The sequence below is a fragment of the Phyllostomus discolor genome, chromosome 11 (assembly GCF_004126475.2).
Source record: "Phyllostomus discolor isolate MPI-MPIP mPhyDis1 chromosome 11, mPhyDis1.pri.v3, whole genome shotgun sequence".
In the NCBI taxonomy this organism is placed as follows: Eukaryota; Metazoa; Chordata; class Mammalia; order Chiroptera; family Phyllostomidae; genus Phyllostomus; species Phyllostomus discolor.
Genome location: NC_040913.2, coordinates 55,878,618 through 55,892,976, shown reverse-complemented (window position 1 = coordinate 55,892,976; position 14,359 = coordinate 55,878,618). Strand labels below are relative to the sequence as shown.

The 14,359-nt window shown below is 36.5% G+C and overlaps 1 protein-coding gene across 1 annotated transcript in view; it reads right to left on the bottom strand.

Moving 5' to 3' along the window:
- Positions 1–13,523, bottom strand: part of ITGBL1 (integrin subunit beta like 1) — a 262,437-nt gene extending 248,914 nt beyond the window's left edge. Inside the window, exons 1-2 of the mRNA XM_028526960.2 lie at positions 13,213–13,523; positions 11,897–12,114 (exon numbers count right to left, since the gene is read on the bottom strand). Of these exons, the coding sequence (XP_028382761.1) occupies positions 11,897–12,114; positions 13,213–13,310 (316 nt within the window). The 5' untranslated portion in view covers positions 13,311–13,523. The remainder of the gene's footprint in view (positions 1–11,896; positions 12,115–13,212) is intronic.
- Positions 13,524–14,359: the final 836 nt, after the last annotated feature.

The window sequence follows — 14,359 nt, the reverse complement described above, 5'->3', positions numbered from 1 at the left end:
GTTTTGGTAATTTTTTGTAAGCCACAATATTTTAGACTTGTTTGTAATGCGGCATTCTTACAGTAATGACAATAAAGTTCTAAAAGAGACTATTAGATAAAATTCATTCCTGCCTTTGAGAAGTATAGATTGGAGTGATATAGGATAGCCTAATAATAATACCTATAACAATAGTAAGTGTAGTCTCTGGCCGGGTAGCTTAGTTGGTTAGAGCATTATCGAGACATGCCAAGTTTATGGGTTCGATACCTGGTCAGGGCACATACAAGAATCAAACAATAAATGCATAAATAAGTGGAACAAAACATTTTAAAAAATAGTAAGGATAGCTGCTACTGAGCAATTGCTGCATTCCAAGGATTTTCCCGAGTCCTTGTTTTCACAAAAACACTGTGAGATGAGGAAACATAAGCACCAAAATGTTTATTAACTTCTCAAGATCACATAGTTCATGACAAAAAGTCAATTTTTGAACCCACATGGTCCTTCTCTTTTAATTATTCTCACAAATCTGACTTTCACACTTCCACATTTGAAAAAAAAATAATTATTGTGGATTAATACTGCATATGTTAATTCAAAATTGCAGAAGAGAAATTCAAATATTCTTGGGCACTGCACTAAATGGTGTAAGTTAATACAAGAGTAACTGATTGCACAGCTTTTGATGCAAAATAATGTGATCTTAAATATTCCATTAATCTTTCTCAGGCTCAAGCCTTTATCTTTAGAATGGCAAGATGAATTATCCAGTAGATTTATTGTAAGATGTTAGCACCACACAAGAGGCATACAGCAAATCCTATATAAATGTTAACTGCATTATGATTATCATATAGAAATTTCATGTAACACTATGGGATACTATGGGATACACTTATTAGAACTAAACAAAAATTTTAAAGTGTATCCCAAAGGATTTTTTCCTAGACTGTTGTTATTCGCCCCCAAACACTCCATACACATCATTCGCTAGTTGTTCTTCAAACTCATGTGGGTTGACTAGTTAAATTGTCCATGGAGAAGGTAGAAAGGACTATAATTTTTGACATCTACACACTCGGGATGAATTTCAAGATGTATACAAATATTATTTTACTGCATTCTATTAGGCTGTGTGCAGATAGTTGAGAATTAAACAAATGTCAGATCCACTCTATAGAATACTAATGCCTGTATTACAACACCATGTGGACACTGAACAATCATTAAATAATAACTCATGGAAGTGAGAGTTCTTAAAATTCTCAAAGAAAGAAGAGCTTGCAAGGTAACAGGACTTTTCTCTTTCATGTTCATGTGTAGGAAAGGAAAATCTTTCCACCTTTTTCTTCAACCTGCAATCCCACTAGATTCAGCATCTGCTTTTTTTCTGATGGTTCTATTCCCCCACTAGATGCATTTCTGGAGATGTTTAATAAATGCTCGCAGAATTTAATAACTGAAACTTAGAGTAAACTCTTGTGGTAATCCAATCAAAGTTATTTAGTTTTCAATAGACACTTTTCTTCCCTCACCAAGCATTTCTGTTAATTCACATCTCTTTGTTTTCAAAAATGCAATACATACATTAAAAATCACATATATTTGAATTTCTAGATTTTATATTACAAATATATTAATTTCATAAGCACAAAAGATAATTTCTAATGTGGTTTATTCATAATAGCCAAATATGTAATACACAAAATTACATATACCTTATGTGTAATCTATCTATTTATTCTCTTATCTATTTATTCTCTTATCTACCTTTTTTCCCTCTTTTATAGACAAGGAAAACAAAAGGTTATGAAAGAGTTTCTCCCATTGTTGACTCCAAGGGATTCTTATTTAAATAATAGTTGATGCTAAATGCAGTCAGTCTAAGAACTTCAGTTACAGCTGATAGAAATGCTCTTTGTTGGTGTGACAAGTAACATAAGTCCCAGTGATTTCTGTTACCTGAACTTCTTTTGATGATTAAGAATATCACTCAAATGAATAAGGTCCACTTTTTTATCTGTTCACTTTTTTAGCTTTGATGTGCACTTCTCTGACATTAGACAGAAGTGAGAGTCCAAATCCGTTTTACCATGAAAAAAATTAACAGAATATGTATTTTTAAATGCTAAAAGGATTTCTAAAATTATGATCTCATTTCAGGACTTCAAATTTATGAAAATATTTCCCTAAATATGTGGTTTCAAAACAATTTTAATATGCTTGAAGAGAAGCAATCTAATGATTTCTTCTCAGAGTCACTTAGTACGATAGCTAGAGAATAATTTTGACTACCTCTTAAAAGTAATGTAAGAATTGAATGAACTGTTATGTACAAAAATATTTTCCATCAAAGCATGCTCAAATATAAATATTTTCCCATTATTCTTTTGCATTAGTAACACAATTAATTTTAATGCTTCAATCCATCCAACCAGTAATTGAGAGAAGTTTATCCAGCATATAGCTAATAAATAAAATATTTTATTTCCTAAAACAAATGAATTCTTTGCATGTCAAGATGCTCTTAGAGTCTATATAACTACTGATGTTAACCAAGAAAGTCAAAAAAGAGTCCATATCTTGTCTTTAGCATTTTGGGGAGAAATATATTTAAATGGCCAAATCATTTTGTTTAGAAAAATAACTAGTTTTGTATATTTTGCACAGCAGGAAATAAAAGCTTTGAAATAGCAGTAGTGACCAATTAGGAAATGTATTCACCATGTTTGGATTTTTCTGATGTTGGCTCTTTACCACTCCAACTGGCTAAATCACAAATTTAGTTAATGCCTTGTTATGAGACAAGTTTCTAAGCAATACCAAAACTCATTGACTTTTAAAAATTTGGGGGCCACCATTCCCTATGAAGTATGCAGATACAATAAAAAAAAAAAAAAAAAAAAACAGGAAACTAGCATGGGTAACTATTCACTTGGAATAATTTGATGTTTGAATTGATGACTGTGTACAATTAGGTTGAGAGGGCTCTTAGCATAGAAAATCATCTTACATTACAATTTAGGACTAGGGTGATACAAGGTCAAGCCAGTGAGCATCCTTATAAAATGTCTTATTTTTCTTTTTCCTTTATAAAGCCATCATTCTTCTTCACAGCCCTAAGTAAAATGATTTAGAGCAGACAAAAGAACGAGTTCTATTACAAAATACAGTTTGTTATTTGCCAGGAAATGTGATCCTTGAAAAGACAAAGCATTCTTTTCCAAAGAAAATGAAATTTGCAACTTTCTTGTGGTTCTCTACCATTATCAATTGAAGAGTTAATGGAAAATAGCTTGAGAATTTACTTGTGTAAGGACCTAAAAAATGCCATGGAAGATCCCACCTAGTACTCTTGGCACCGGTAATACTACACTTTTCCCCTTCTCAGATTTGACTCTTGACCTTGAATCCCACATCAGGCCTTGGCACCCAAATTTCCCTAAGGAAAAGGGCTTCAGATCTCCCAGTTCCAACTGATATGAAGTTTCCATTTGCTGAGATCAGCAATGTTTGAAGACACGTTTATTAACAGTTCTGTTGGCTGGAGACTCCCTCCTTCATACTTTGGAACTTAACTTCCTCTGGTGGAAATGTCTGTGTGCAGGTGCAAGAGCCAGAATACTAGATAGCTGTGTGCATGTATGTGTAGAAATGTGTATGTACAATGTTAAATTGGTGTTTGAAAATATTGTTTAAAGTCTTCTATATCAAAAAAACTAAACATGCAATAACAAAAACCAGAAACAACCAGAATATTCAGTAAGACTCAAATAGTTTAACAGAATATATATTCACTCTATAAACATTATATGCTTATTAAAATTTTGAATTACACATATTATTGAACTATACTGATGATCATAATATATTTTAAAGAAAAATTTTAATAGTGTATTATTAAACTAGAATGACAGCTATGGCATATTCTTAAAGAAAAAAAAAGCAAGTGAGAGGGAAGCATATCTTTGTGTATATGTGTATGTATGTGTGTATTTATGACACACATATTTATACAACCTAAATTTAATATTGACTGACTCCAAAAATGATAATTAAGACAAAGACTAAAGAGGAGTCCCCATGCACACATATTTAATGTACTTGAATTCAATTATATGAGCTTAGGCATTTAATGTACATATTTGACAATAAAAGGAGGTAGAATAATAATTTTAACAGTGGAAAGATTCTGTCATTTCATTCAGTAAGCAGAGGCTCCAAGTGGGTGTGAAATGGGAGTGTGAAGGTGTTGTTACCTCCGTGGGCTGACATTCTTGATATACATCCCTTTGAGCATCTTATCAGGCTGAAGGGCCCCCATAGAAGAATACAGATAAAACTCATTTAATACCCAGCCCCAAACCAAAACTGTCTTCCTACCATGGAGTAAATATCCATTTACTGTGGTAGTGTTTGCTGTGCTAGATTAAGAGATGATGTAATGAACTCAAACATGGAGCCTTCTTTTCATTTGTCAGGACAATATTTAAACTTCAAATGTCTAATCTTTGTGCTGATATAGAACCTGCTCTCTGCCTAAAATGCAACCTTATTATTTTTATTTACACACACACACAGTGTGACATTTTGTAGCTAACATGCATTATGTTTTAATAATTTTAATATACAGATAAACAAATTTAAAATATAAGTATTTTAATATGTAAATAATTTATATCTTCTCTCTGGTAATATAATTTCTGGTAACCAGATTTTTAAATACTATACCACTATTTCCTAGAAATAATAACCTCCTAAAAACTGCTAGGTAAAAAAAATAGTATATGTTGAATATATTAAGAAGTGCGGAATATACACCTATCACTGGTCACTTAGTTGCTAGCAATACATTGATCAAAGATGTCTTCCCTTTCTTAGAATAATACCCCTAGAGTTTCTGGGTTTGATAACAATAGTCATAATGGCTACCATTTAGAGTGATGGTTATGTGTCAGTTATTTTATTAAGTGCTTCATTTCTCACTTAAACTTTACAATAACCTCCCTCATAGTGTTCATTGTACCCCATTGTCAAGATGAGCAAACTGAGTCTTGCAGGGTTCACACAGACTGCTGAAGTCCAAGAAGCAGGTAAGCTGGTGTGCTTCCCAGCCCTATTGGCCTATAAGCTCAAGCTCTCAACCTCTATATGTATTCTACTCTTGCCCCATTTTAATAGATTTGAACTTTTTAAATAAAACCATTGTTTCATATAGGGTTACACTTAGCTGCCAGTGGCAGAAAACCCCCAAATGTCAGGGCAAACAAGATAAAATTTATTATTCTTATGTGTAAAACCAGTCCAGGACTGTTGTGGCAACTCCAGAGTGTCCCCAAAAAGCCAGATTCCTGTATTGTGGCTAAGCCATCTTCAGAGTTGGTCACCATATTCATCTCTTGACTCAAAGGGCTGGTGGTACTCCAAGTGGGAAAGGTGGAAAGGCAAAGCAAATGCCTCCCTGCAAGTCAGCTCCCTTTTAGTACCCCAACAGCCCCTCTGCTTACATCTTTTTGGCCAAGATTTCACCCCATGTCCACGTTTAGCTTTAAGAAGGGAAAAAAGTTAAAAAACTGGGATTTTTAAGAACTAGAATGTCACAGATAAATCTTTTATTTTTACATTTCTGTGATTACACAAACCCACCTCCAATGTCTGCAAAATGTTCAGTAAATATTCAAAACCTTGTGAAAGTGAGTTATTTTTATTTTGTTTTGTGCTGTGCTGACTTTTCCACTTTTGTAAGTTGAAGAAGTGGTTTCTAGGATCAACCTATTGAGAATAATACTTTGGAGTAAATAAGGGAACAGCCTGGAAACAGATATGTCATTAAAGGTAAAAGTCAGAATCAGAAATGCAGTGAGTGTAAGCCCTTTGAATTTGCAAAAACCTTAATGTTTCCAATAGAGAAAAAAATTAAATTCCAGATTCAAGGACTAATCATAAAGTATTGAGGGTAGGGCCTTGGAACCTTCCATCTAATCAAGTATGATGGTATAAATCCTGGCTAAGATTGCAGGGACAGACACACAAAAGTCAAGCTCCTGAAAGAGAAACTTAACCATGCAGTGAGTTGGAGCATGAGAGTTAGTTGCTCAGTCTCATCCTGAAGTCACCAGGGCTAAAAGCTTACCCAGCCTGGACACTATGGAACAGACATGTTTTACAAGGTGAAGCAGCTCCAAACACTCACTGACAGTCAAGGGAGGAAATGTGAAGCATAGATTTAAACCTGGAGGAAGATGTAATATAAAAGGAAAATAACTTTCTGGGGAGTAAATATTTTAGGACCAAGTATCAAGCTAGGGAAAGAGAGAGACATCATAAATAAGCATGATAACTCAAATGACTTAGTAATAACTCCCATGTTTTAACATTATTATTATCCTCATTTGCTACTATTATTGTCCCCATTTCACAGATAAGGAAATGGAAGTTGTGAGTGTTATAATAACTAGCTCCACAATTCACATTGAACCTAGACAACTGCTGGACTATATATCACTCTTCATATTCTGTACCAGAAACCTGGTGTTCCTTCTAAGAATTAATGTGGGAGAGATTAAGACCAGGGAAATTAGATTATGAGAATAAGCTCTGAAAAGGAGGAAAAAACTCAGTACTTACATCCTGAATGGAGCATAAGAACAGCCAGGTATAAATAAAGTTGGAACCTCTTTTCCTCACCATTTACACATCATGGCATTCCTCTTGTATTTTACAGAAGGTTGGCTATGGTAGAAAGAATAAGGTCCACAAAGATGTCCACATCCTTGCTCACAGTTTCTGTAAATATATTACCTTACATGGCAAAGGAAACTTTGCCGATGTGATTAAGATTACAGATCCTCAGATGGGAAGATTATACTGGATTATCTGGTAGGGCCATATCTAATCACAAGTCTTTAAAAGTGGAACACTTCTCCAAACTGTGGTGGAAAATGATGTGACAAGGGAAGAAGCTCAGAGCGATGGCATCATGAGATGGATCTGACACCCTATTGCTGGTTGTAAGATCTGAGGGTATACATGCAAAGGACCCAAGAGAGTCATCTAAGAGACCGAAGAGAACACCCAGCTTACAGCCATCAAGGAAACAGGAACCTCAGTCCTATAGCCACATAAAACTAAGTTCTCTCAACAATGAATGACCATGAAGTGGATTTTCTCTGAGAATCTCCAGAAAAGAATGGAGCTTGCTAACACTTTAGCCTTGGGAGACCCCCATTGAACATCTAACATACAAAACTATAAGAAAATATGTTTGTGTTGTTTAAGCAACAGGGTTTGTTTTGATTTGTTATAGCAGCAATAAAAGAACTAATAAAATAGCAGGAGATGGAATTTAGGCAAGTGCTTTACTTCCTAACTCCTCAGACAGGGAGTTCTTTAGACAAAAAAATCATATCTGGGATCTCTGTTTCTATGGAATTGACCACATACCTCCAAACCCTGAGATTCATGAGTCACAGGTCTTATTTAACAATCTGTGTCTTAGGCCCAGAGAGCTGAGTAGCATTTTGCCAGGGTAACGATACACAGAGACATGGGATGTCAGTTTTAGCATCATGCCTCAAAATACATTGAAGAATTTTGATAACTCTGTGAAGGAAGCATATGCTTTGTGAATTTCAAACTTGTAATACAAATATTTTTTCTCCCTCGTGTTCCCCTCTCTTTCCACAGAAATTTTACTTTAAAAAATAACTCCTGAATTTGTCATACTGACATAATTTGATCTAGGTACCATACTACTAAAATGTGCTCTTCTAGAATATCAAGGTGTGAAAATGACCTGGCCCGAGGCCAACATATTTTGATATCTGTAGTTGAGCTTCAGAGTACTGTCCAAATAAAGCAATATTAGTTGAGAGAAAGTGATATACAGGTATGGCACTTTTCTGAGAATGAAAAACCTTTAAATTTATGTGTCACTTGGGGTAAGACAAAATACATTTATCCAAAATGGATGAACCTAGGGGAGTAGGACTCAAACAAGAGGTTTGTATGAAGTGGGTGAGTGAGCTTAGTCATGGGGGGCTCCTGAATATGTTCTCCAGAACTTCAGGAGGTGTTAGGACCACAGTGAAAACACATGAAAGGAGACAATTGAAGCCTGTCTGTTCAACACATTACTTTACTGGAGAGGGTGTTAAAGAACAGGTTTTAATAGTGTTTAAAATTCATCATAATTCTAACTTTATTCTCTCTATGTTGGACTGTAATTTAAGTGACATGTAAACTGAGTTCCTCCTCATCAACTGTCTACCCCAATCTGCTGTGTCATTGGGCACCACATTAATTCTCATGAGCCTGAGTACTAACCATGTTTCCCATGTTCAAACACTTTGTTGCTCCCACATGATGTTTAACTGAGCACAAGCTTCACATCCAGGTTCAAAGTCCTTCACGATATGTCAATCTGTAACTCTCAATATATCTTCTACTACTTTCCCCACAGCCCTAAGATCCATCCAAGCCAAACCTATAATCCCTCACTATTCTCCAAACACACCCACATACTTTTCTGCCTCTAAACCTTTGCTTGAACTTTTCTTCACTCAAAATTCCAACAGTCTACCCTTTAGATTAAAAACCTCCCCAAACTTAAAGGTGTGTGTGCTACCACATTCTCAAGAACTTTTAACTACAATACCACACTATTTAACTTCTGCCTTAAAGGAACTTTCAAAGAAATTTATAGAAATTATATTTTGCATTGCATTATAGGTATTTGATAGTTCTCTTGACCTCTTTACTTAATAGGAAACTCTCCTCACATTTATACCCCCTTCAAAAACAGAGATAATACAACACTTCATCAAGGTTTGCTAAATTGAATGTAGGTAGCTCTTTCCAGTTACTAAAACTAAAACTCTTTTAAATAATATACATACATATAACTTAAAAGAGTAATATATATTATATATAAATTCATTTTACATATTATATACTTATATATCTTTATGTACATAAATATATGTGTATGTCAAAAGTGATTAGAAAAGATTTTTAAGAAACTGATATTTTGTTTAAGTGAAATCATAACTGTTCAGGGTGGTTTCCAGGGATGCCTTAAATGTTAACCGAAAATTTGTCTTTATGAAACCGAACATTTTATTATTCTCTAAGACATATGTCATTAGAACATAACACCCACAAGAACAATCACTGGGTCAGGCTTTATGCTATTGAAGCTTAAGGAAGATGCATGAGACATGAACAAGTGGACACTGGAAGAAATACATCACTTTTGATCTTGTAAATGTAATCACTTTCAACTAGCTCAAACTAAAATAAATATGTTTCTTGTGATTCACAGTATTAGAATTTCAGTGGACTAAACTTTAAAAGGGCATGTGTATCTAATACAGCTGCTCTGAGGCTGGACCAAAATAGCTATCCTTGCTTGACCTTTTGAGCTTTGGATCAATAGCGACAGGCTAGGACTACACTAAGAAAACTAAATTGCTTTCATTGAGTCAATTGCCCAACATACACAAAGCCAGGCCTTCTATTTATCTGTCTATGTATCTATCATCTACCTGCCTATCTATTTATCTGTCTATCATCTATTGTATCTGCCTATCTAATCTATCTTTTTGTCCATCTATCTATCCATACTAGCTCACCTTTTATGCATTGCTATAATAATATTAATAATATTGAGCACTGACTTTGTGCAAAACACTCTTTTAAGTGTTTTACATATGGTAAACCTCACAATAATTCTTTGAGTATTGTTATTATCCCATTTTACAGATAATGAAATGGAGTTTAAGTTACTGCATAAGTTCACACAGTTGATTTATATCCTGGAAAATTTCCTCCAAAGGCCAAAATCTTAACCACTGTATGATATAGTACCTGAGCAGAATTTTGTTTATTCACAGAGGTAGGGGAGGTCTCTGAAAGCTACTCTATTTCTAGAAAGTACCTACAGGAATTATCTTAAAGATGAAGACCAAAGTGCCCATAAAAACATAAAAGACAACCTGCTGTGTCTCTATATTACTAACTCTAATATCGGAACTACTTGTTGAAAATGAAATTGCAAAGCTAAATTTAAAGTACAAAGCAAGTGGGCAAGCTGGCAAGGCAGCATGATGGGCTGTGTATAAGGATTTCCTTATGGTCCAGGCAAACACAGAACATCAGGCAAACATAGTCACAATATTTTCAGGGACAGATTCTGCCCCAGGCCCTGTAGCATAGGTCTTGAAGGGCGTCAGTCAGAGTGATGAGAATGGAAAATGAACACACTTATTTCATTCAGCTTTGAAATGAAGAGGAGCAGTTTGCCTTCTACAGGAACACACACACACATGCAAACAAAACTTCAGGTGACTCAGTACAGCATTTTGTATCAGAGAGAAAGGAATGCAGTGACTAAGATGTTATGGGTGAACAACAAATCACTTTCCATGGGAGGAAAAAAAAGAGCACTGTCTACTGCAGCATTTCCTCTTCATGATTTTAAAGAAAGGAACCAGAGAACTTCTTCAATAGGAGAGTTTTATCTGATGACTCCCATAACTAGTTTCACTGGTTGAAGACTGAATCTTAATTCTTCTTTTCCAAAGAAAGAACAATACAAAATGTCCTTTAAAAATGTATTCAGAACTCATGATATTGAAGATGCCTTACCAAAGGAAATAAAATCCAGAGAAGCTAGGTAGAAGTTGAATTTGGAATGAGATATTAAACAATACTTAGCTTTCATCCCAAAGGGCTGCACTTAATAATACTGCAGCTTATGGGACTGATGAAGTTAAAATAACACATTGTGGCATTCACTACTTTTAAAGGGTTGAGCCACAGCCTTCACAGGATAAACAAACCACGTAGAAGCACCTGTGCTCCTCTGAATTACTTATACGACTATTTTTTTCCACTGCCAAACAGTCTGCATATTAAGTATTCCCTCTATGCTCTTTTAGACCCAGGTGCCAAGAAAAAAAACATTTTGTGATAAACTCATTCTTGATCTGTGTGTGTTAGTGTTGGACTCTTTATTCTTAGCTACATTGTGGGTAAATAAGCTGTGGTTTTTTTCCTACAAATATGCCAAATCCTGGCTGGAATGTGCTGTGTTATCCTTTCACTAACAGAGTGCTTGTATCACTTACAATGACCTAATTGAGGTTCTTGGCCTTAAGTAAATGGCATATTTAGGTGAAACTAGTAGAGACGGGGGGTGTTCTCTATGAAGAAATACCTTGACCCTTTCCAAAATTGGTCCCAAATCACTCCTTAAAAATGTGCAAGGAAATGAATTTATTTTTGCTCCACCCTTACAAAATACCAAGTTTCACTGAAGCTAAAGATTTCAAGCTGCTAAAATAATGCAAAAGCCATTGCTTCTAAGTAAATATGGACCTACTTATTTTTTCCTTGTCACAGTTCCTGATATGCACTTGTATCTGTGAACTATACCCTAAATATAAGAGGGCAAATATGAGTTCAAAGACACACTCTGCCCCCTAGAATTTAAGAAAATATGTCCCTGTATCGCCTTAGTTAGAATAAAACACAGGCTTATGTTCTGCAAATATTATGATCACCATTAATGTTTGGGGTAGAAGAATGCAGCAAAATAACTCCTTTTGTGAGGAAGTTGAGAAGTTGAGTCTGTAATAAGAAACTAAAATACAAACAAGTGAAATTTATAACTAAGTGATTAAGTTTGAACCCCAGGGTGGAGGAAAGTGTTATAATACAATTCCAGAATTGACTAGCAAAAGAATACGCTCACAGATGGCAATAATTTCTAACTTCCTTGATGGCCCAGTGAGCAGATGTCTATGCCTACCCTTCTCTCCCTGGGGGAAATGGTGGAAACCCCAAAAGAAAGTGTTTCCCTGCTCCCTCAGGAGCTGGTGTGTCACGGAGAGGGAATAGTGTCCTCCCTTACCTGCACAGGTCCTCCCGTCGTAGGTCTCGCACACCCACTCGTGGCATTCACACAAGGGCCCAAAGAACACTCCTGGCTCCTTCACGTGACAGATGCAGACCCCACAGTCGCACAGGCCCCGGCCATGGCACAGAGCGACCCCTGGGGGCTGCCCAGGAGCCCGGCACCGACGCTCCGACTCTGCCTGGGACAGCCTGCACGTGGCACCTGACCCACTTCTGCATGGGGCGACAAACCATAGCAGGGCCACAGTCAAGCACAGACACTGCTCCTAGTGCTCTGAGCCCATATTTCCTCCCAGATGGAGACACAGAATCCCTGAGGCCCTACCTTTCTCTGAGGGCCAACATCCTTTTAGAGATGCTGTCTTAGCCCACCACCCACTGGCTGTCACCTGAGAAATAGCCATGACCCAAAGTGTCTCAGTGATGACCTTCCCACCTAGAAATAAAACCATCTTCCATTTGGACAGAGGTGATCCAGCCCTGCCCTTGAAAGTTTGTCCTGAACCTTTTATGCACACTTAGATTGCCTACAAATTATTCCAAAGAATGACACTTTGCTGACTTTTCAGTCCTTTTTGAAAAGTGTCATTATTATCTGATGGCCAGGGGCAGTTATTTTATGAAAAAGAGGAAGTGAATATATAGAAACAGTTATATATGTTATGAAAGCATAGAGCATAATGCTTTCTTAAGTTACATTAAGCAGTGCTTATAAACTAAACTTTAAAAGTTTAGCTTTGCAATGCGCCTCAAAGTCTCTTACAGAATTAATACAAAATATAAACAGACCCATAAAAGAATTCAGCTTTATAGGCTCTAAAAATGTATAGATGCTCATAGATAGAAGTATGTTTAACTTATGGCAGAAATTCCTCCTGCCCTGACTGGGTAACTCAGTTGTCTAGAGCATCATGCCTCTACACTGAGGTCATAGGTTCAATGACCCATCAGGGAATATACAAGTGTCAACCAGTGTCAAGTGAGTGCATTAATAAGTGAAACAACAAATTAATGTTTATCTCTCTAATCAATAAATTTAAAAAAGAAAAAAGAAATTCTTTCTGATATTTTTTGGCATAGGAAGAAATTATTTATTCAGTGATTTTGTTTTTCTGAAGTACAAGAAAAAAGACAGAAGAGAAGCAACACACAGCATAGATATAAGGAAAGGAACAGAAACAGGTTGAAAACAGTTTATCCTGGGTCCAACTTTATTAACTGCTGTTGGCTTAGGGCAGCTGTCCTGCAAGCTTGAGCCCTGCCACACAAAGCAGGGCAGGTCGGTGTTAAAGAATAACAAACCAAATTTACCTCAGAGATGGCGAGAAGTTTTGAGGAACAGCTGACAGCCCCACGAAGAAAAGGGATGACGCCAGCAGCAAGAAGTTCCTGAAGCCTGCGGGACGCATGCTGAGCTCCGGGGTTGTGGAGGCCAGCAGAACTTCTGCAAGGTGGGGCTCACAGTGGGAAGCTGTAGGAGGGCGAGGTGCCACCAGCAGATGGCTGGGCAGACGGACCCACAGACACTCAGGCACTCAGGTCCGGGGCTCTACCCAGAGCTGCAAGTGCCTTGATGAGCTGCCTGGGAAGATTTGGGCAGCGGCACTGCTCTGGGCGGGGTGCTTGTGCCAAACCCCTCAAGTGGAGAGTCTAGGCAGGAAAGTAATTAGAAACAGTTGTGCAAGCAGATGGTTTATTTTGACATTTAAAAAGAAATATCCTGTTCATAGGCCCCAGAAATATTTGACAGGGGAATATTTGGGCTGGCTGTTATTGAAGGGACACATAAACCCCAAAATATGAGGGTAAGGGGGAAGCTAACAATGTAGCATGTCACTGTGAACACTTGGGTAAAAAGTAATTCACCACATGCATTTTAAGAAGCACTATTTGGAGCATGAGTTGTGAGGGGCAAGCAAAATTGACAAACAAAACTTTTATACTTTTTACTTTTCTTTTAAACTATGATTTTTCATTTCTTAAGCCTTTAAAAAGTGTATCAAGATTCTAATTGTTCGAGCCAGTAGTTCATTACACCACATTTTTTCTTGACTTGGACAGTGCAAATTGTGGTTGTCCCAAAAACACCACATTCTCCTCCATGAATCAAGTACAAGAAAACAAAATAAAATATCTAATTACAATATCAGTTGCACTGAAAACTAATCAGTGTCATTTATTAAGAACCTACTATGTGTCAGTCAGTATATTATATCTCTGATTGTCAAGATAACTCCACAATTGTCTACTCATTTAGAAACATGGATTTACCATCTATTAGGTACCAGGCTCTGTGTCAGGGAGAGAGGACACAAAAGGGAAATAAGGAGACAGGATTCCTGCTCTTGGAAAGAACAAAGGGTTGCAAATGGAATGAAAAATGAATACAGTTACTTCCAGATTAGCCACAGGTGCCTGATCTAATCAATATGGTGGCATTTGAGCTGATGGATGGACA